A 19,918-nucleotide genomic window follows, 5' to 3' on the forward strand; every position below is an offset into this window, starting at 1 on the left:
ACAAATATCACGGACTGGAGTAATATTTCTGGTGAAAGTTACACCACAAGTTCTCATGAATTAAACGAACTGTGGTGTCACACCCCCTCATCCAGCTCCACTCGTTCTGGCAGAGTCGGGCAAAACCAGCATGAAAACACCAAAAACAGAAACATTTTGCAATTTTTCAAAGCGATTCCACCAAAATTAGGGTCAGTGTGACTGAGATTTCCCATAAACTGGCAAGTGACTAAGCTCAAGGTCTACCACCAACGCTAATTTATAGCATATTTTGTAGCACACTGCCTTAAAAACTTTTACCTGAATTGCAAGTTATTTTCTATCCATAGGATGGGGAATCCCAAGAATAGGTGCTTCAAAGCCACAAGAATGCTGCACTGAGTGGAGACACACATGCTCAACCTACCCTCCATTCAGTGTCTATAGGACTGCTGGACATATCCAAGCACTGTGCTCATCTATTCCTACAAGTCCTATTGACAGTGAATAGAGCGGATGTCGAGTAGGCGCACATGTGCACTCTTCAAACCTGAACTCTGTAGAGCCTTGTTCTCATGATTACACAGCCCCTTCACAAAATTCTTCCTCATCATATACCGTATTTTTCAAACTATAAGACGCACCATACCATAAGACGCACCCCAAATTTGGGGTGAAAATTGCAGAAAAAAAGATTTTTTATAAGATGGGGGTCCGTCTTATTATCCGAATTTAAGATATCTTACCTGAGGGCAGGCGGTGGCAGAGCAGAGTCACAGGAGGCATGGTGTCAGCAGAGGTGCGGTGATGCTGAGGCGCGGTGGGCGGTACGGCGTGCACCTGAGCAGGGTCCCTTCCTGCTTAGGTGGGCGATGCCATGGCCTGGTGTCCATGGGGGGGGTTGCTGCAGTGCTGTGGCGGCGGAAGATGTGCGGTCACTTCCTCAGGTGAGGTGACGCCACGGGCCGGTATCCAAGGTGAGCAGCAGAGCTGTGTTAATCACCAGTTTCTCGGTGGCGGCGGCCATCTTTGTGAGGCCGAGAGTGCGCAGATTGAGTACTTTGATTGATTCCCAGGGCTTCAAGAAAATGGCCGCGGGAGGCCGCGCGTGCGCAAATGGAGATCGCGTCGGCCATTTTCCTGAAGACGAGATCTCAATGTGCGAACTCAGCTTCAGGAAAATGGCGGCCGCGATCTCAATTTGCGCACGCACTGCCTTTTTCCTGAAGCCCCGGGAAGCAAAAAACTCAATTTGCACACGCGCGGCCTCAGGAAGATAGCCGCCGCCACCGAGAAAGCCGTGATTCACCCAGCTCTGATGCTCACCTTGGATACCGGGCCGCGGCGTCACCTCACCTGTGGAAGGGACCCTGCTCACGCCATACCGCTCACCGTGCCTCATCATCCCCCGCACCTCTGCTGCCGCCACACTGCCGGTAAGCCTGCATTCCAACTATAAGAGGCACCCCCCATTTTCCTTACAATTGTTTTTGGGGAAAAAGTGCATCTTATAGTCCGAAAAATACGATTTTTTTAAGCAAAGGAATTCTTGGAATAAATTCATTACATTTTTCCACATCAGTTTAGTATCTGATTATTTTGAGGAAATACTTCTAACAATACCTCTGCATCCATAGGTTAAATATTTACCTTGATATAATACAAAATTGTCAGATTCGGCATGACAGGCAGATACGGGCGGGTGATGACTCACCTGAGAAGAAAAAAAAAACATTCATTCATTCTTTTCCACTCCATAAATAGAAATGGTTTATATGTTTTCCAGCTATCTATTTTACCACCATTCAGAATCTGTCCACCTCAGACACTTGTTTTTATCAACAGGATTTTATTTCATACTTTTATTTAAAAGGGAAAAAAAATCCCTGCTAGCCATCAGTGAGTGACTTTTTGCTAACACCCAGTGGCTAAAGGCTTACGTCCAGCTTACCTCAAGTGTTGGGTTGTTTTAAAGTTGTATCGTTATGATATTTTATTGCCATGAACAAGATCAGAGCGGATTTTCATCTCCTCTTAGTAAATTAAAGGGGCTGTTTTCCTTAATTAAAAGTTAATTCCCGACTGCAACAAACCAAGCTGCACTCATCTTCCCCAGGTTTGCCCGTGAGTCTCACCGTTTCTCCTAGTGTATGGGTTTGGCTGCCATGTTGTCAAAGTGACATCAGCGCCACTGAAAATAAATGGAGTCTCAGCAGTCTACCTTGGAAGCCCCAATTACATCCGCTCAGCGCACGGTTGGTCGCGGCAACCAAAGCCAAACACGAGCAACGGCAAAACTCGACGGTGGACTCAAGGAAGGTGAGGACGGCCTTGTTGATGCTCGGGATTAACTTTTAATGAAATGGAACAACTCCTTTAAGTTTCCTATTGAATGACTGCAAGGAAAGTATTGAATGGTATACTGGAAAATTTTATTATACAATGAACAAATACATTACAAATATAAATTTAAAGTTCTTAAAATTGGGGAGGAGCTAGAAAAAATTTTTTTTTTAGAAAGTTGAAAAACTTTTCAAAAAACTTTTCATTATATGATAGTTACATGGTTCTGTTGTGAAAAGCTTTAGAGATCTTAAGCTACTGCTAAAACTCAGACATCCCTATGGCCATGTCCCAGATCTCTCCAGCCACGGCTGCATCCCTACAGAGACCTGTCCAGATCTATATATACTGTTACAGGCTTTAGGCTTCAGAATCAATTGCACTTCCAGCAGAGGAGACTCGGTCTCAGAAGATTTAATTTTCAGTGCAAGAATCAATGGCACTTAAACAGTAATACAATGTTTTTTTTTATCAATCTCTTAGGTAATGCTTTAGCACATCTAACAAATAGCTCCTGTAATAATGCATTACATACTGAACGCCTTCTCTGCACTAAATTAGGTGGAGTGTAGGAACAACACTATCTGCACCGTGCGCTTACTAGACTCTGCCCAGAGAGAATGTCAAAGGGCACCAATCTAACCGCTAGAATTGGCATCGGATGTGGCCCCTGGGACTGGCTCGGATAAGAGCCAAATGACAACCTTGTCTGCTTCCTGACAGGGCACAAGGTACAAGTGCTCTTTGTGGAAGAAAATCAGAATGCAATCCTTTACGCAGTATTGTTAAATCTATGGATAATACTACAAAAAAACAGATCTGTATTTTATTTTTTTTTACACTCAATATATAAAAGTTTATAAAAATACATCCGATTTTGGATTGTGGATATTTTTGATGCGAAAAATTATGTTTTATGAAATATATATTACCATTCTAATTACATTGTCTTTAGTCCCTGGGTGCAGGCTCGGACTGGCACACCGGGGAACAGGTAAATTCCCCGGGGGACCCCCACCACTTATATAGAAAGTAGATGGTACAATATACTTTTTCACTATATACACACGAAAACAGCATCTTATCATTCATTCATCTAACTACCCAGCTTATTATTATTTAGAAGCATAGGTAAATTTGTGAATGACTGTCAGGAAATATTTGCAAGCAGCAGAAGAGTGGGCCACCACAGTGATTGTTACTGGTAAACCCATAGCACCCTCGTCTGACGCTGTCTGAGTGGATAGAGATCATACCAATAGATCAAGGTTTTCCTTCACATGAGTAGAGATAATATAAGGGGGTGCTAATAAAGTATTGCAGCCTTACTGCGCTGGAGTCCTGGGTTCAAATCCCACCAAGGACAACATCTGCAAGGAGTTTGTATGTTCTCTCTGTGTTTGTGTGGGTTTCCTCTGGGTTCTCCGGTTTCCTCCCACATTCCAAAGACATACTGATAGGGAATCTAGATTGTGAGCCCCATCGGGGACAGCGGCAATGATGTGTGCAAACTGTAAAGCGCTGCAGAATATGTAAGCGCTATATAAAAATAAAGATTATTATTATTAATAAGATGCTAATGGACAGTACAAACTATTAATGGTGTAATAAGTCCTTAACCAAAGTCTGGCTTACGGGAAATTGAAATGTAAGAAAACACAGTACCTGCTCTGCAATAAACCGGAATCCTTTGTCTTCATTTACAGATTCATACGTTTCTCCGAGCACAGGGTTAAATGGTTTGCTACCAGCCCTATAGAAACTGGAGGCATATGCGGATACTGCAAATGTGGCAACGTAAACCTATGATATACAAGATGAATTATCTCACAGAAATTAACACTTTATGGAAGAGTGTAGTAAAAATAGTTAATTGCTTGTGTACCAAAGTCCCTTAGGTATCTGCTGTTATACACGGAAGACAGTCCCAGCTGAAGGGATGCTTGTATTGTAAAGTGCTGGGGAAAATATTAGCAATTTATAGATACTAATTTTCAGAAAAGAACTGTTCACTGTACTCAAAGTGAGCAGATCCATCCTTATAGCCTTGAACACCGACCTGTTCATTTTGCTCCCTAGTGACGTTATTAAGGAGGCTGGAGATGACATTTCACCAAATTCTTCAGGTTTAACTGGACACATGATATAATAGTGGCTGCAGAGCGAATTAAAACTTATTTTTTTTATTTTATTTAATGTCTCCATTGTAGAGATATTAGCAATAATAAAAGTATTGGCACATAATGAGTTAACTTTTGTCACGTCCAAGTTGGTGTTACCTGATAAGAACTGAGAGGGAAGTACTCGCCCCATTGAGAAGTATCTAGTCACACCCATATGGACTTAAAGAAAGTTAATGCATTAGTTGCCACTTTGATTGCTCATATCACCGCAATGAAGAGGAGGGATGATAAAAAAAATTCCATACTGCAGCCACTATTACATTGTGTGTCCAGCGCAACCTGAAAAATTTGGTGAACAATCCACCTAAATTTATAAATCCTACTAGGAAACTAAGTTACTACAGGAAAAAAGATTATATTGAAGACTCCTATGCATTAGCCAAATATCTATATATATTATTGATTTATTCAGGTACGGAAAAACTGTCACTATGTAAGAATACTTTCAAATATAGAATTGTAAATAGTTCATTTTTTAATCAATTAAGAAAAAGCAAACTTCAATGAACAATATAGTAAATAAAATCAATGTTGTTGTGACCACTATTTGCCTTCAAAACTGTATTAAAGCATCAATGCTTCTAGGTAATACTTGTACACAGTTTTTGAAGGCACTCGGGAGGGAGGTTGTTCCAAACATCATGGAGAACTAACCACAGATCTGTGGATTTAGGATTGTGCAAATCCTTCTCTCCACACAAACTGGATGATGTGGAGATTAGGACTCTGGAGGCCATATCATCACTTCCAGGACTCCTTGTTCTTCTTGATGCTGAAGATAGTCCTTAATGTTATTGGCAGTAGGTTGGTGGTTTATAGCTGCACAGCTGCAGAATAAATTTGGAGCCAATCAGATGCCTCCCAGATGGTATACCATGATAGATAATTATCTGCCTATATTTGTTTGATGCTTTTTGGAAGTAAAAGGGTGGTTCCACCTAATATTGATTTAATTTTGATTTCTCAATTGTTCATTCACTTTGCAATTTAATTCATAAAAATTAATTGTTTAGCTTCTCTTCTTGATAGCATGCTTACTTTGCAGAGTTTTCCCACATTTGCTTCTGCTATTTAAAAGTTAATATCCTACCATTCTCTCAAATGGGTCCTGAGTTTCCGCTGCTTTGTCTAGAAGTTCACTGTATTCAAGTTCTTCACATAATCGTTGCAGAGTGTTGAGCGGCTCATTGAGCTGTACCGGCATGGACACCTTGGATAGGTCCTTCCCAATATTGTTCCTAAGAATGTTCCATAAACTGATATTACTTGTGTTTGGGCACGGAGCTGGAAGACACGTTCTGTGCTTTCGAAAACCATCGACTTCACAAGCCCCATCTATGAAATGAGGACGTAAGAGAAAAAAAGAAAGAAAAAAAAGATTACCATATAAATCATCCGTGCTCCATGTAATACTCTACCGCTATGCTTTTCTATACTTATCATCACAACGCTTATTCTAAGTGAGAAGTCCAAAGAAGATTATGAAACTATGCAAGGTTAGTATATTATACCTACTAAACCTCTATACTCTATAACCTCCATTAGGCAGCATTAATGTTTATTTTTACTGTTGCTTTTGTCAATTTTTGCCATTTCTTCCTGACCGAGAACGGCTCGGAGATTATTAATATAGGGGAAGGGCATGGTGACATTACTTTAATCCATTAATTAGAATGTTATCTGTTCAGGTTATTCGTTGGGCATCACATTTTTTAATTGATCGAAAAGCTGAAATGATGATTTGTTTCTGTGGGACGAGTTGTAATATTTGTTAGAATAATTTAGGGGTCAGCGGAATTCATACATAACTTTTTATTGATGGAGATTTAAGGATGTTTGGGAAAAAAGTGTCAAGCATTGTTTCAGTTACACAAGTGCCTTATAAGTTTTTCTTTCTAAGCATAGAGAGGTGAAATACTATACATAGGACCATCCTGATTGGGTACACCTTGTCATGGTGGGATGATTTTTACGCTTTTTTGATCAAAAAAGTGTCAACCAAGTATAATAATGACAAACTGTTCTGCTAGGTTTCTGGCCCTAAAGACAACAATCGAGCTATGTGTACATTGTTATGTGGTTTAGCTATGTAATGTGAATAGTGATGTGCGTCTTTTATATTGTGTGATGATAATGTACAGCGTATAAGAATGTAAAGTGTTAATGTACAATGTGAGTAGTGCATACTGCAGGGTACGTAGAGGATTAGATTAGGGCATAAGACCTGTACTGTTCATATAATTAAGTGGTTTAGCAAAGGCATAGAACATAAGATAAATGCAATAGGTTTAGTCTATAGGATAGGATATAGTTAATGGATAGAACTAGCCCAGTGGGTGGGGACTAGTGTTAATAAAAGGTGGGCACTTCCTGGTAGTGTCAGGAGATGGGGAAATGCAGTGTCAAGGTCAGGTGCTGTGGGCTGCTAGGGCCAATAGTTTGAGGCAGTGGGAGACAGTACTGGTATCCATTGTGGACATTCCTGCAATGTCTGGAGAAACGGGCTCAGGTCAGGTACCAGGGAGAGGGTCTAGTCTTCTGACATCTCAAGATCAGTAGACGTGGAATCATGTGAAGGGCAGGTAGCCGGTCCCGGGTGCACTGCTGAAGTGGACAGGAAATTCCAGAGGTTGACGGAGTCAGTGGGTTTAGGAATAGTCCAGAACGAACAAGTGGCAGGGCTGAAGACGCGTTGCACCAAGGAAGTAAGGAACATGAAATGCTGTGCCCTATCCCACACGTCACAACCTGATGAACTAGAACTAATCAATAAATGTTTTGCTTGTTGCAATGAACTTGGTGTCTCCTGAATTGTGTGCGGCAGCTCCTGAGAATGGAGGCAGCAGAGTGTGACCAACCAACTACAAGTGAGGGTGATGCACTCCACACCTGACACCACACTGGGACTGGGACACTGTTTTCCTGTAAAGTGTCAGAGCGTAACCAGACAACAGCTCGACCATGACTACTGCTCGTGGCCACTTTACACAAGAACCCCATTTTATTTACATGTTATATAACGGTTTTCTGACTGCAGGGTATTTGCTTGTTGTTTTTGTCCTACTTTTAAGCATAAATATAGTGGCAATGATTTTTTTTAAGCATTTTGTTTTAATTTCATGAAGCTTTACTGCTGTTGATTTTACTTTTATTTCCCAAAAGGAAGATTGGAAGCTGCAATTGTCTGATTAATATTCCAAAACACTGTAGACACCTGCCCTTAACTGATCAATGGGTTTGGTCAGACCTCAGGAAATCTCAGGACAGCGTTGCAGGGAGCCTAAGGGTGGCCACCCTAGGATGCATCTCATACTATAACTGAAGGAAGATGTGGACATGGGGGACATATAATTTGGCTATAATTAACTATTTACAAAAAATATAAGCCTTCACATATATTGAAGTAAACACAGAGTCCACTATTAGGAAAAAGATAGCAGAATTCATGATATAATCTATAATATATAATGATATAACTCAAGACCGACATACCTAGGGACTGCCGTTCATTGTCCAAGTCATTGCTTAGATTGTCCTCTGATATGTTATCACTCACATCACTGACATACGAGTCATCATCTGATACCTGGGAAACAAACAACAAGTATAGTAATGGCCGAGTGCAATGATAGCAAAGACGGAAGTATATCTGATTAAGACTGCAGTATATCTGATAATGCACACAATGGCCATACGAAAGGAAAACATTTCCATTTCCCCTTCATTCATTAGCCATGAACCGCCTGGTTTCACCAATAAAATGCAATTATTGAGCACATGAATACTGCAATCCATGCAGCGCATGTAGAGATCAGGTGTTTGTTAAAGAAAAAAAATTTTCAAATCAAAATGTACAAATTGAAAATGACAAATACATGACATCACTTAAATCATCAGATACAGTAGGGGCGCTACATGGCAATTTCCTGAACAGCAGAGGAAAGCAAACAGGAAAAAAATTGGCCCTATGCTTTCCTGGGGGTACTGTCACATTGTTCTAGGGATATTAGCGGGGTCACATTAATTGTAGAAATGGGTCATTGGTAATATAACCTAGCAATATGCCACCAGCGTCAGTGGTGAGCCACACCAGAGGTATTCCTCCCGCTTTAAGCATTTATGGAATATCCGTAGGATATCCCTTACACCTTATTCAGACGTTCTTGAGTAATGTACATGTTCTGTGCTTTTCCCAGACAGAACACATACCCATTTTTTGGTGTTGCTTCAGTTTTATTTCTACATATAAAGGATTGTTCCCCCTTTTTTGGCTTTGCATTTAGACAGTGTGACCTGGGTCCTGCTTTACCCGCATCTATGGAGGCCTGCGGGCACGTACAGAAGTTTTACTTTAGAGATAGGACCCATCCTGGGTGGGTACACCTAGTTGCGGTGGGATGTCTTGTACACTTTATTTATCAAAACAGTGTCAGCTCTGAGATCTCATCTCCCGAGATCTTGGTGCCAAGATCTCCATCTGCACATGCGCCGCCCCCCGGCAGCCATTTTCCCGGAGTCCACCGCACAGGAAACAATGGAACTGCTGGGGCTCTGACCTTTCACAAAATGTTGGCAGAGGCCCCCTGCAGCATCGGAGACACCTGCAGCAGTACCGTAGACCCCACAGCACCGCCGTAGACCCCGGCAGTGCCGCCAGACACCCCCCCCCCCCCCCCACAGCACCACCGGACACCCCCTCATCCCAGCCTGCGGCCTGCAGCAATGGTACATTATAAGACGCACTACCATTTTCCCCAAAAAATTTTTGGGAAAAAAAGTGTGTCTTATAATCCGAAAAATACAGTACCAATTATAGTTTGCTGGGGCTGTCATTTTTTTTGCGGTCGCACGTCCATTTTTGATCGGAGTCACTGATTAAAATTATCCATACAAGTCAATGGGTGTGCGAAAATCATGGACAGCACAGAGAAAGCATCAGTGTGAAGTCCGCTTGCTGACCGTGAGTAACATGGATATTAGAAGTTTTGCAATTTATTTATTTTTCCATTGGTGAAAATCACTGTAAAACCTGATGGACTGACAAAACTATGAAGAAAATCAGATCCAAACCAGTGATCAACAATGGTCCATGTTTTCACATATGAGGAAAAATTATGGACATCTGAATGTGGTCTTAAAAGGGACTGTCCAGTTTAATGAAAAAAAAAAAGTAGAAGAAACTGTCACATAAAAGTAGTTTATAAAGGAATTATTAGTAGAGGGAAGGCCCATGTCCAAGATTCTAGTTTCTTGGCCATGGAGGATCTACCCTGTCCTATAATACACAGGCAACACACTACTAGCCAATGTGTAATTCTTCTTTCCTCCTGTGGTGGCGCTTCAGGAAAACTGAACACTTTACTACCAGATTTCTGCACAGATTACCGCTAGCTAATAGTTACTGGACCCAGCAGTTAAAAACTAATCTGCCTACTGGCAAAGGACCTTTCTAACCATTAAAGATTGTCCAAATGCTTTATTTAATACGGACAATAACCTATGATGATGAGGATTCATTGACCCTTGTAAGTATCCTAGCAAGTAACTTGCAAGTTCTGCTAATTTTTGTAACTTTGGCGAAACAGGCAGCTCCCTTTAAACAACTGAGGTCATGAAGTATAAGTAGTACCATAATTCTGTGCACTATTAGGCTACTTTCACACTAGCGTTAACTGCAATACGTTGAAATGCGTCGTTTTGCATAAAAAACGTATGCAGCAAAATATTTTGCTGCATACGTTTTTTCCCCATAGACTTGTATTGGCGACGTATTGCGACGGATTTGCATTCGTCGGTATACGTCTTTCGACGGATGCGTCGAAAAGAGGCGACACGTCGTCTGGAAAAAAGAAGATTGTAACGTTTTTTGTCTCCGCCAATAAAACGTGTCTCGGCGCATTCGTCGGCATGCGTCTTTTGCTAGAATGAAAGTCTATGAGCGACGGATGCGTCGAGACACGTCGTACGACGCAATGCAGCGCTGCAATACGTTTTTTTCTACTGAGCATGCTCAGAAACAGGTGTTTTTATCTAAATGGCCAGACATCCCCAAATCTATATAAACCTGGTCTGGGCCTTCAACCCCCACATATGCCAGCAAGACTCAGAGAGAAGAAGAAGCCTCCAGCCAGCCGGACACCAAGAGCCCAGCCTGGACACCAAGAGCCCAGCCGGACCCCAAGAGCCCAGCCTGGACCCCAAGAGCCCTGCCGGACACCAAGAGCCCAGCCGGACCCCAAGAGCCCAGCCTGGACCCCAAGAGCCCTGCCGGACACCAAGAGCCCAGCCTGGACACCAAGAGCCCAGCCGGACCCCAAGAGCCCAGCCTGGACCCCAAGAGCCCTGCCGGACACCAAGAGCCCAGCCGGACCCCAAGAGCCCAGCCTGGACCCCAAGAGCCCTGCCGGACACCAAGAGCCCAGCCGGACACCAAGAGCCCAGCCTGGCAGCAAGGACCAGACACACTACAACAGTGTGAGTATATTGCCATTTGTGTGTGTGTGTGTGTGTGCGCATTTGTGTATGACGTACTGACTATAGCAAGAGCTTATAAAACCTGAATCCAACCTGAGGCCTGCCGTCATCCTGCAACAGCCATTGCCATGCTACAGTCCAGATCCACCGTGAGGCCTGCCACTGTGAAGATATCAAGCTCCAGCCGGAGGACTGATGGCCGTGTGTGTGTGTGTGTGTGGGTGTGTGTGTTTATTTTTGTACTGCTGTGTGCTTTTGTATGTATGTGTTCACGTGCCTGCACCTTATTATGCCTTCGTCAATATTGCGACTGTTCATGTGTTATGCTTGCGTTATGACTCGGCTTGCAGGTATGTTTGTGTGCGTCTTGTTGGTTGCATGTGCATTTGTCAATGCCATATTGGTTAATATTGATTTTTGATGTATTTACTAATTAAGGTACCGTCACACTGAGTGACGCTGCAGCAATACCGACAATAATCCGGATCACTGCAGCGTCGCTGTTTGGTCGCTGGAGAGCTGTTACACAGACAGCTCTCCAGCAACCAACGATGCCAGTAACCAGGGTAAACATGGGGTTACTAAGTGCATAGCCGCGCTTAGTAACCCGATGTTTACCATGGTTACCAGTGTAAAAGTAAAAAAAAAAAAAGGTAAAAAAAAAAATATCCGCTGTCTGTCCCCGTGCTGTGCTTCTCTGCATTGTGAGCGCCAGCCAGCCGTAAAGCAGAGCAGAGCGGTGACGTCACCACTCTGCTTTCCGGCCGCTGTGCTTATACAGGGCAGAGAAGCAGAACGCCGAGGGACAGACAGCGGAACATAAGTATGAAGTGTTTGTGTTTTTTCTTACTTTTACACTGTTAACCAGGGTAAACATCGGGTTAATAAGTGCAGAGCCGCGCTTAGTAACCTGATGTTTACCCTAGTTACCAGTGAACAAATCGCTTAATTGGCGTCACACACGGCGATTCAGCGATGTCTACATAAAGTCCAGCAACGAAATAAAGTTCTGGACTTTCTGCAGCGACCAATGACATCACAGCAGGATTCTGATCGCCGCTGTGTGTCAAACTGAACGATATCGCTAACCAGGACGCTGCAACGTCACGGTTTGCTAGCGATATCGTTCAGTGTGACGGTACCTTTAAGGTACCGTCACACTTAGCGACGCTGCAGCGATACCGACAACGATCCGGATCGCTGCAGCGTCGCTGTTTGGTCGCTGGAGAGCTGTCACAAAGACCGCTCTCCAGCGACCAACGATCCAGAGGTCCCCGGTAAACCAGGGTAAACATCGGGTAACTAAGCGCAGGGCCGCGCTTAGTAACCCGATGTTTACCCTGGTTACCAGCGTAAAAAAACAAACAGTACATACTTACATTCAGCTGTCTGTCCCCTGCCGTCTGGTTACTGCACTGAATGCTGGCCGTAAAGTGAAAGCAGAGCACAGCCACAGCGGTGAGTCATCGCTGTGTGACTCACCGCTGTGCTGTGCTTTCACTTTCACTTTCCGGCCAGCAGTCAGTGCAGGAACCAGACGGCAGGGGACAGACAGCTGAATGTAAGTATGTACTGTTTGTTTTTTTACGCTGGTAACCAGGGTAAACATCGGGTTACTAAGCGCGGCCCTGCGCTTAGTTACCCGATGTTTACCCTGGTTACCAGCAAAGACATCGCTGAATCGGTGTCACACACGCCGATTCAGCGATGTCTGCGGGGAGTCCAGCGACCAAATAAAGTTCTGGACTTTATTCCCCGACCAGCGACATCACAGCAGGGGCCTGATCGCTGCTGCGTGTCACACTGGACGATATCGCTAGTGAGGACGCTGCAACGTCACAGATCGCTAGCGATATCGTCTAGTGTGACGGTACCTTTAGTATAGTGTTTTGTGCAACTTTTATTTTTTTTTGTTTATTAAAATGGATGTATTATTGCAAAGTCTAATGGTCTGCAGCTTGAGGTTATATTTTTTTTTTTTAAATTTACTTAACCATTCCCATTCGATGTACTTGTATTTTAAAATAAAGAGCATTTCTGCTCCATTGTGATTTTAAAAAAAAAAAAAAGAAAAAAATTATATATTAATAAAATGTTTCTTAAAAAATTGTCCGTAGTATAATTTCTTAAAGGTAAATTTAAATCAGGTGTATGTACCAATGGTTACACATGCAATACAGAGTTGTTTGAGTGGTCATTTTTTAATAAAGGTTATCCTTTGAAATTTTATTTCGGGGAGGTAATTTTTTTTTTTTAAAACATAAAAATATTTTTAAAGGTGTCTCACAGTTTACCTTTTTTTGTTTTTGGGACATGGAAAAGAATGGTATAACGTGCACCAGTTTTTGGGTTTGGGTGTTCACATATTTTTCTCATTTTAACATGGTGTTTAGTGGTAATCATTACCTATTTCTGCTTTGGTCTAACTTTCAATCCATTATACTTATTATATTGCAGATAGAGTAGGGACCACACTGACCGGCATAAGCCACCTGGACCACAGCCACCTGGCCCACATCCAGAAAATCTGAAAAGTAAGTTTTGAAGACCCCAAATCTGCTACTTCAATGTGTAGAGCAGATTGCAAGTGTCTTTTAACTTACAGACCTACCAGGACCACAGCCACCTGGACCACAGCCACCTGGACCACAGCCACCTGGACCACAGCCACCTTGACCACAGCCACCTGGACCACAGCCACCTGGACCACAGCCACCTGGCCCACATCCAGAAAATCTGAAAAGTAAGTTTTGAAGACCCCAAATCTGCTACTTCAATGTGTAGAGCAGATTGCAAGTGTCTTTTAACTTACAGACCTACCAGGACCACAGCCACCTGGACCACAGCCACCTGGACCACAGCCACCTGGACCACAGCCACCTTGACCACAGCCACCTGGACCACAGCCACCTGGACCACAGCCACCTGGCCCACATCCAGAAAATCTGAAAAGTAAGTTTTGAAGACCCCAAATCTGCTACTTCAATGTGTAGAGCAGATTGCAAGTGTCTTTTAACTTACAGACCTACCAGGACCACAGCCACCTGGACCACAGCCACCTGGACCACAGCCACCTGGACCACAGCCACCTTGACCACAGCCACCTGGACCACAGCCACCTGGACCACAGCCACCTGGCCCACATCCAGAAAATCTGAAAAGTAAGTTTTGAAGACTCCAAATCTGCTACTTCAATGTGTAGAGCAGATTGCAAGTGTCTTTTAACTTACAGACCTACCAGGACCACAGCCACCTGGACCACAGCCACCTGGACCACAGCCACCTGGACCACAGCCACCTTGACCACAGCCACCTGGACCACAGCCACCTGGACCACAGCCACCTGGCCCACATCCAGAAAATCTGAAAAGTAAGTTTTGAAGACCCCAAATCTGCTACTTCAATGTGTAGAGCAGATTGCAAGTGTCTTTTAACTTACAGACCTACCAGGACCACAGCCACCTGGACCACAGCCACACAATGTCCTCTTCCGGCAGCCCTCCTCCACAGCAACAGCAGGTATCGGTAAGTAAAAAAAAATTTTTTGGTTTTTTTTTTAAATTTACATCATTTTGAGTCACTACATGCATTTATTATGTTTAAACAGGAATCGGAATCCGATGAGGAGCTGTCGGAAGGGACCGAGACGGGTGGAGACATCGAAGTGGAGGAGGAACCAAGTGTAAGTAGTGGTGAAACACTTGCTTCACACATCACACTGCACCGTACACAAAACAGAATTTCATATATAACGTAACACAGAAAACATATACATACATTAAAGCTAATTTTTTTATCCTTTATTTCAGTCTCCTGCTGCTGCTGCTGCTGCTGCTGGTGCTGCTGAACGTCCAGCACAGCATGAAGGTTCTCCCAGGCGCTCCCAGAGTCGGCGGACTCGACGCCGCGGTCGGCCATCAGTGAGTCGGTTTTTTGTGGGGCTTCAATTGTTAATTTTTTGCTTTCAGTCTACTAATTTTTAATTCTTTTTTTTTTTTTTGTTCTAACAGGCTTCACAGTGTGCTCCCGAATACGATTCAGATATCGATATTGAAGCCCTCATCGAGGAGGTTCGTGAACGGGAGCCACTGTGGAACATGGCTGACCGCAGGCATGCTGATACCAGTGTCACCCGTCGGCTCTGGTTGGAAGTATGCCGGAACATCTTTGCGAGGTGGGAGGACCTTCTTCCACAGCAGCAGAGCAAACTATGTAAGTATTCACTTTTCAGTGATGTTTTGAGCTGAATGTAATGTCTTGCATTTACGAATATTTTTTTTTTTTCTTCATTCCTGTCTTCACAGGTACCAAGGTTAGGAAGCGGTGGCGGTCATTGAGGGATCGCTTTAAGAGGGAGTTTAACGAGGAGATGCAGGCCCCGAGTGGCTCAGCAGCAAGGAAGAAGAGGAGGTACAGATATGGCCAGAACCTCTCCTTCCTGAGGGAAACCATGCTGAGTAGAGTGTAAGTATTCAACATCACAGTAAGAACCTGTCTAATCACAAAACTTTTGTTTCAGTCCGGCCTTTTTCATATCAATATATTAACTTTTTTTTTTTTCTTTCACAGCACCTACTCCAGCCACCGTGCGCCTGCATCTACCTCTGCACCCTCTGAAGCGATCCCTCCTGAGTCCGCCACCGGGGACCACGTCGGTAGGCCCCACACCTCTCACCCCTCTGTCCCCTCCACTTCATCCGCCTCTACCAGTGGAGTGCAGCCTTCCTTACTCGCATCTGATGGTCAACAGATAGCGTTCCCTTTACCCCACCCCTCTGACCCTGCCACCTCTACACCACCGGTAGGTTCATGGCGGCAGCGTCAGAGGGGTCAGGAAAGGAGCTATGCTCCTGAGTTCTTGCATCTAAATGCAGGCTTCCAAAATTCATTTAAAATTTTGGGAGAACAAGTGACTGCTGGTTTCAGCATGATGCAATCACGCATGAGTGAAAACCACCATGAAATCAGCAGTCGCTTGGATAGACTGCATTTAGATGTAAGTCAAGCTCCAGCCAATCTTTTTTTTCAGTCCATGCTCAGGAGCATGGAAAAGCTTTCTTTTGATCAGCAGATGCGGGTAATGAATAGCTGCCATAACGCTCTGCTGAAGGTAATTAACGAACCCCAATCTACCCCCACACCTCCCCACACATCCCAGTCCCAATTTCAACACCATGCCCCACAATATCACCGCCAGTCCCAATATCCACATCACTCTCAATATCAACATCACTACCAATACCCAACCCGGCCCACAACCCAAATGTATTCACCCGTGTTTTCTTCATCTTTGCCCAGCTTTCCTTCCCCAGTAAGTTTTCCACCTACCCCAACACAACACCCCTCTGGTCAGCCTCCTGTTTTACCCCCCCCTTCCACTACAGACGCAACAGGTAGGGTTTCCCCAATCCCACCTACCGACGTGGTCCAACCTTCCAGCCCCTCCTCCCATAGTTACTCCACCCAACAATACCAGGACCTGTGAACCTGGAATGTACTTGTACATATTTTTTTTTTGCCAAAAAAAAAAAGGTTCTTTAAATTACCAAAAAAAAAAATAGTGTGGGAAAATTACCCACAAAAAATATATTTTTTTAAATAAACATAATTCTGGTTTACAATCTACTGTGTGTGTGTGTTCATTAATTAAGGTAAATATGAAAGGTTAAGTGAAAAGAAACACCAGACGTTTTCAAGGTTTAACAAAATGGTTTTATATTATATTAGCAAGCAAACCACACACACTCTTTTTTTTTTTTTTTTTTTGTGGCAGTTGCTACCAAAAAATTGTGGAAAAAAAAAAGAAAAAAAATTAAAAAAAAGTCACACAATTATGTCTTGCCATGGAATCCGCCCAACAGGTGACAAAAAATATTCAGCAAACTGTTCCCTCATCCTAGTAACAGAACCGGTGGAGCGAACAGAGGCACTTCGGTAATCCCACAAGGATGTCTCCAATTGTTCGTCATCCAAGGTAACGGGCTCCTTTGAAATAACAAAATTATGGAGCACCACACATGCCTTGACAACATCGTCTACAGTTTTTGTATCCAGTTTTATTGCCGTCAGCAGAACTCTCCACTTTGCTGTCAAAATACCGAAAGAGCACTCTACCACTCTTCTTGCTCTGGTAAGACGGTAATTAAATACCCGCTTGGTGCGGTGTAATTCACGGCTGCTGTATGGTTTCAGTAGGTGCGGCGACAGTTGAAAGGCTTCATCACCTACACACACATAGGGCAAGGCTGGTTCACTGGTTCCTGGGAGCGGTCTTGCTGGCGGGAAATTGTATGTATCTCCATACAGGCAGCGACCCATCGGAGAGTTTTTAAACACTTGGGAGTCGTTGGACCGGCCATACGCTCCTATATCCACAGCAAGGAATCGGCAGTTGGCGTCAGCAATAGCCATGAGTACAATTGAGAAGTATTTTTTATAGTTATAGTACTCTGATCCTGTTCCTGCCGGTTTTGCAATCCTAATGTGTTTGCCGTCCACAGCACCAACACAATTTGGAAAATTACACATTCGCTCAAATTGTTCGGAACTTCTCATCCAGATTTCCATTGTTGGTTGTGGGATATACTCCAGCTGTAAAGTGTCCCAAATCGCACGACATGTGTCCTTCACAATTCCGCCAATAGTGGAAATCCCCAGCCGGAATTGGAAATGGAGTGAAGTCAAAGACTCACCCGTAGCTAGGAAGCTGCAGGGAAAAATAAAAAAAAATGTAAAAAAAAATTGCACAGACCATCAACCAAGAAAAACAAGTGGAATGGCCTCAAATAAACCAACAAATTACATGCTACAGTAAATGCGGCGCAATGTGTCAGCGCAGTATTCTCTGCAGCATGTAATAACATTCAATATGACCAATGACACAAGAAAAAAAAACAAGTGGAATGGCCTCACATAAACCAACAAATGACATGCTACAGTAAATGCGGCGCAATGTGTCAGCGCAGTATTCTCTGCAGCATGTACTCACATTCAATATGAGCAATGACATAAAGAAAAAATGCTTACCGCAGTGTCACCATGAGCCGCTCTGCCGGTGTGATGGCAAGCCTCATCCTTGTGTCCTGCCTTTGGATGACATCCTCTATTTTTCCAACCAAATAATCGAAATGTTCCATCCTCATCCGTACATAACTAAAGAATTTTTGGGGGTTGCACCGCAACTCCAGATAGAGAGTGGACTGGACACCCCTGGTCATCCGCAGCTCATTGATTGGATGTATCCAGAATCGTCGCCTTCTCCGTTGCATCATCCGTCTTTCTGCTGCCGCCTCCTTCTCCCGCACTATGATATCCAGGCGATTCGTCTCAAATATAACTTCAGTAACCAAACTCGAAATCCTCCCAATTACACCATCCATCATTGCCACTAAACTAAAACCCTCAAAGATGTGCTGTAAATACAGTCAGTATATAGATTTCCCTAGTTTCCAGTAGCCAATCAAATTTTGGTGCCTCCCATTTTAAAAACGGATCCGTCGTAAAAACGTATGCAACGGATGGAAAAAACGTATGCAACGTATGCAACGCATCCAGCATTTCAACGGAACCGTTTATCGGATTTGCGACGGATCCGTCGAAATGCTGTATTCGTTGCATACGTTTTGCAGTTTTTTGACGCATCCGTTTTTTCGGGAAAAAGACGTTTTTGGGACGGATTGCAGTTAACGCTAGTGTGAAAGTAGCCTAAGGAGGGCAACAAATATTTATGGCCTAAGAAATGAAATACTACAAAATGTATAAAAGGTAAAACCTTCCCTAAATTCTCCGCACTGTAACCATAGCAACAGAGGATGCCTGGACAATATGGGATTGACAGGAAAGGAAAAATAACAGACTGCAGAGAGTCTGTTCTAACTACACAACACAACTGACAATGTGAACGTTTCTACAGTATTGTGACATATTTGGCATATGAAAAAACAACAATATAGGAATCAGTTCTACACTGCAAATTTTCATACCCCGTCTCCCTAACCAAGACCAAATGACCATATCACAGTTTTTCCTATGTGCTCCATAAGAGAAAATGCTACACGAAACAGTAATCAAGTTGTGGCATTTTTTAATAAAGGCAAAATATTTTTTCGCAATGGACATGACGACTGACAATCGTGCCCATGTCCTTCTCAATCAACAATGTTGGGAAAAAATTATCAACATGGCGCCCTACGTGCTGTCAACAGACAGGGTAAGTGTAAGTGATCCTACAGTGGTCAATCATTGAGTAAGACTCTCCCCTTCCACTTGTGTTCTCAAATATCCACTTCCTCAGGGTACCGTCAACTGTGCCCAATCCTTCATACCACACATCCAAGTCCGTGTTAGTCCTGCTTCCCCCTAAGTTACACATCGAGAAAGGCAGAGATGACGTGACATCTGCTAATACCCAACATGCTTGACAGGTATCGTGCATCTTCCCACACACAACTATCTTCAGCCCAAATACATTTCTTATATCCACTCTTTTTTAAAAATTGGAATTAATGAAAAATTTTCAGCATCTCGTGTCTAGACTATAGCAATACACTTCTCTTTGGGCTTTCATCGAAAATTTTTGTAGTTCACCATTCCTATCCTTCTGATAACGCTACTTCTTTCTGCCTCCACCCTTCAGTGGCTAACAATTGCCCAGCAAATGCATTTAAAAAATAATGATAAAGGCATACAAGACTGTCTATAACAGGTCTCCTTCATACATCTCTACCCTAGCCTCTCAATACTTCCCAACATATATCGTCTCTGGTCCTCACAGGCCCTACTTCTCTGCTCTTCACATATTTGCGCCTTCCATCGTCTCCAAGATTACTCCACACACACCCCATACTCTGACTCTTACCATCACATTAGACTTTCTCCCATCAAAAAAACATCCAAAAGCAACCTAATAACCCACCCACCATTCCTATCTGAGCATCTGG

The 19,918-nt window shown here is 43.4% G+C and overlaps 3 protein-coding genes across 4 annotated transcripts in view; 1 reads left to right on the forward strand and 2 right to left on the reverse strand.

The window, feature by feature from the left end:
* The window catches only part of OSBPL3 (oxysterol binding protein like 3), a 210,007-nt gene that overhangs the window by 34,426 nt on the left and 155,663 nt on the right, over window positions 1-19,918 (reverse strand). For both annotated transcript variants that reach the window (XM_069729873.1, XM_069729874.1), the window contains 4 exons: window positions 7,998-8,091; window positions 5,596-5,840; window positions 3,988-4,125; window positions 1,630-1,693 (listed from right to left, as the gene is read on the reverse strand). In XM_069729873.1, coding sequence (XP_069585974.1) covers window positions 1,630-1,693; window positions 3,988-4,125; window positions 5,596-5,840; window positions 7,998-8,091 — 541 coding nt within the window. The remainder of the gene's footprint in view (window positions 1-1,629; window positions 1,694-3,987; window positions 4,126-5,595; window positions 5,841-7,997; window positions 8,092-19,918) is intronic.
* On the forward strand, window positions 14,445-16,594 carry LOC138641999 (uncharacterized). Its single transcript, XM_069729876.1, has 6 exons — window positions 14,445-14,504; window positions 14,587-14,661; window positions 14,789-14,899; window positions 14,990-15,191; window positions 15,284-15,443; window positions 15,549-16,594. Exons 1-6 carry the CDS (start codon window positions 14,460-14,462, stop codon window positions 16,462-16,464), a joined length of 1,509 nt encoding a protein of 502 aa, XP_069585977.1. The 5' UTR covers window positions 14,445-14,459; the 3' UTR covers window positions 16,465-16,594.
* On the reverse strand, window positions 16,761-18,022 carry LOC138642000 (uncharacterized). The gene is made up of 2 exons (XM_069729877.1): window positions 18,006-18,022; window positions 16,761-17,685 (listed from the first exon to the last, which is right to left on the reverse strand). The coding sequence occupies exons 1-2, from the start codon at window positions 18,017-18,019 to the stop codon at window positions 16,803-16,805; spliced, it is 897 nt and encodes a 298-aa protein (XP_069585978.1). The 5' UTR covers window positions 18,020-18,022; the 3' UTR covers window positions 16,761-16,802.

The sequence above is a fragment of the Ranitomeya imitator genome, chromosome 6, assembly GCF_032444005.1.
Source record: "Ranitomeya imitator isolate aRanImi1 chromosome 6, aRanImi1.pri, whole genome shotgun sequence".
NCBI lineage: Eukaryota > Metazoa > Chordata > Amphibia > Anura > Dendrobatidae > Ranitomeya > Ranitomeya imitator.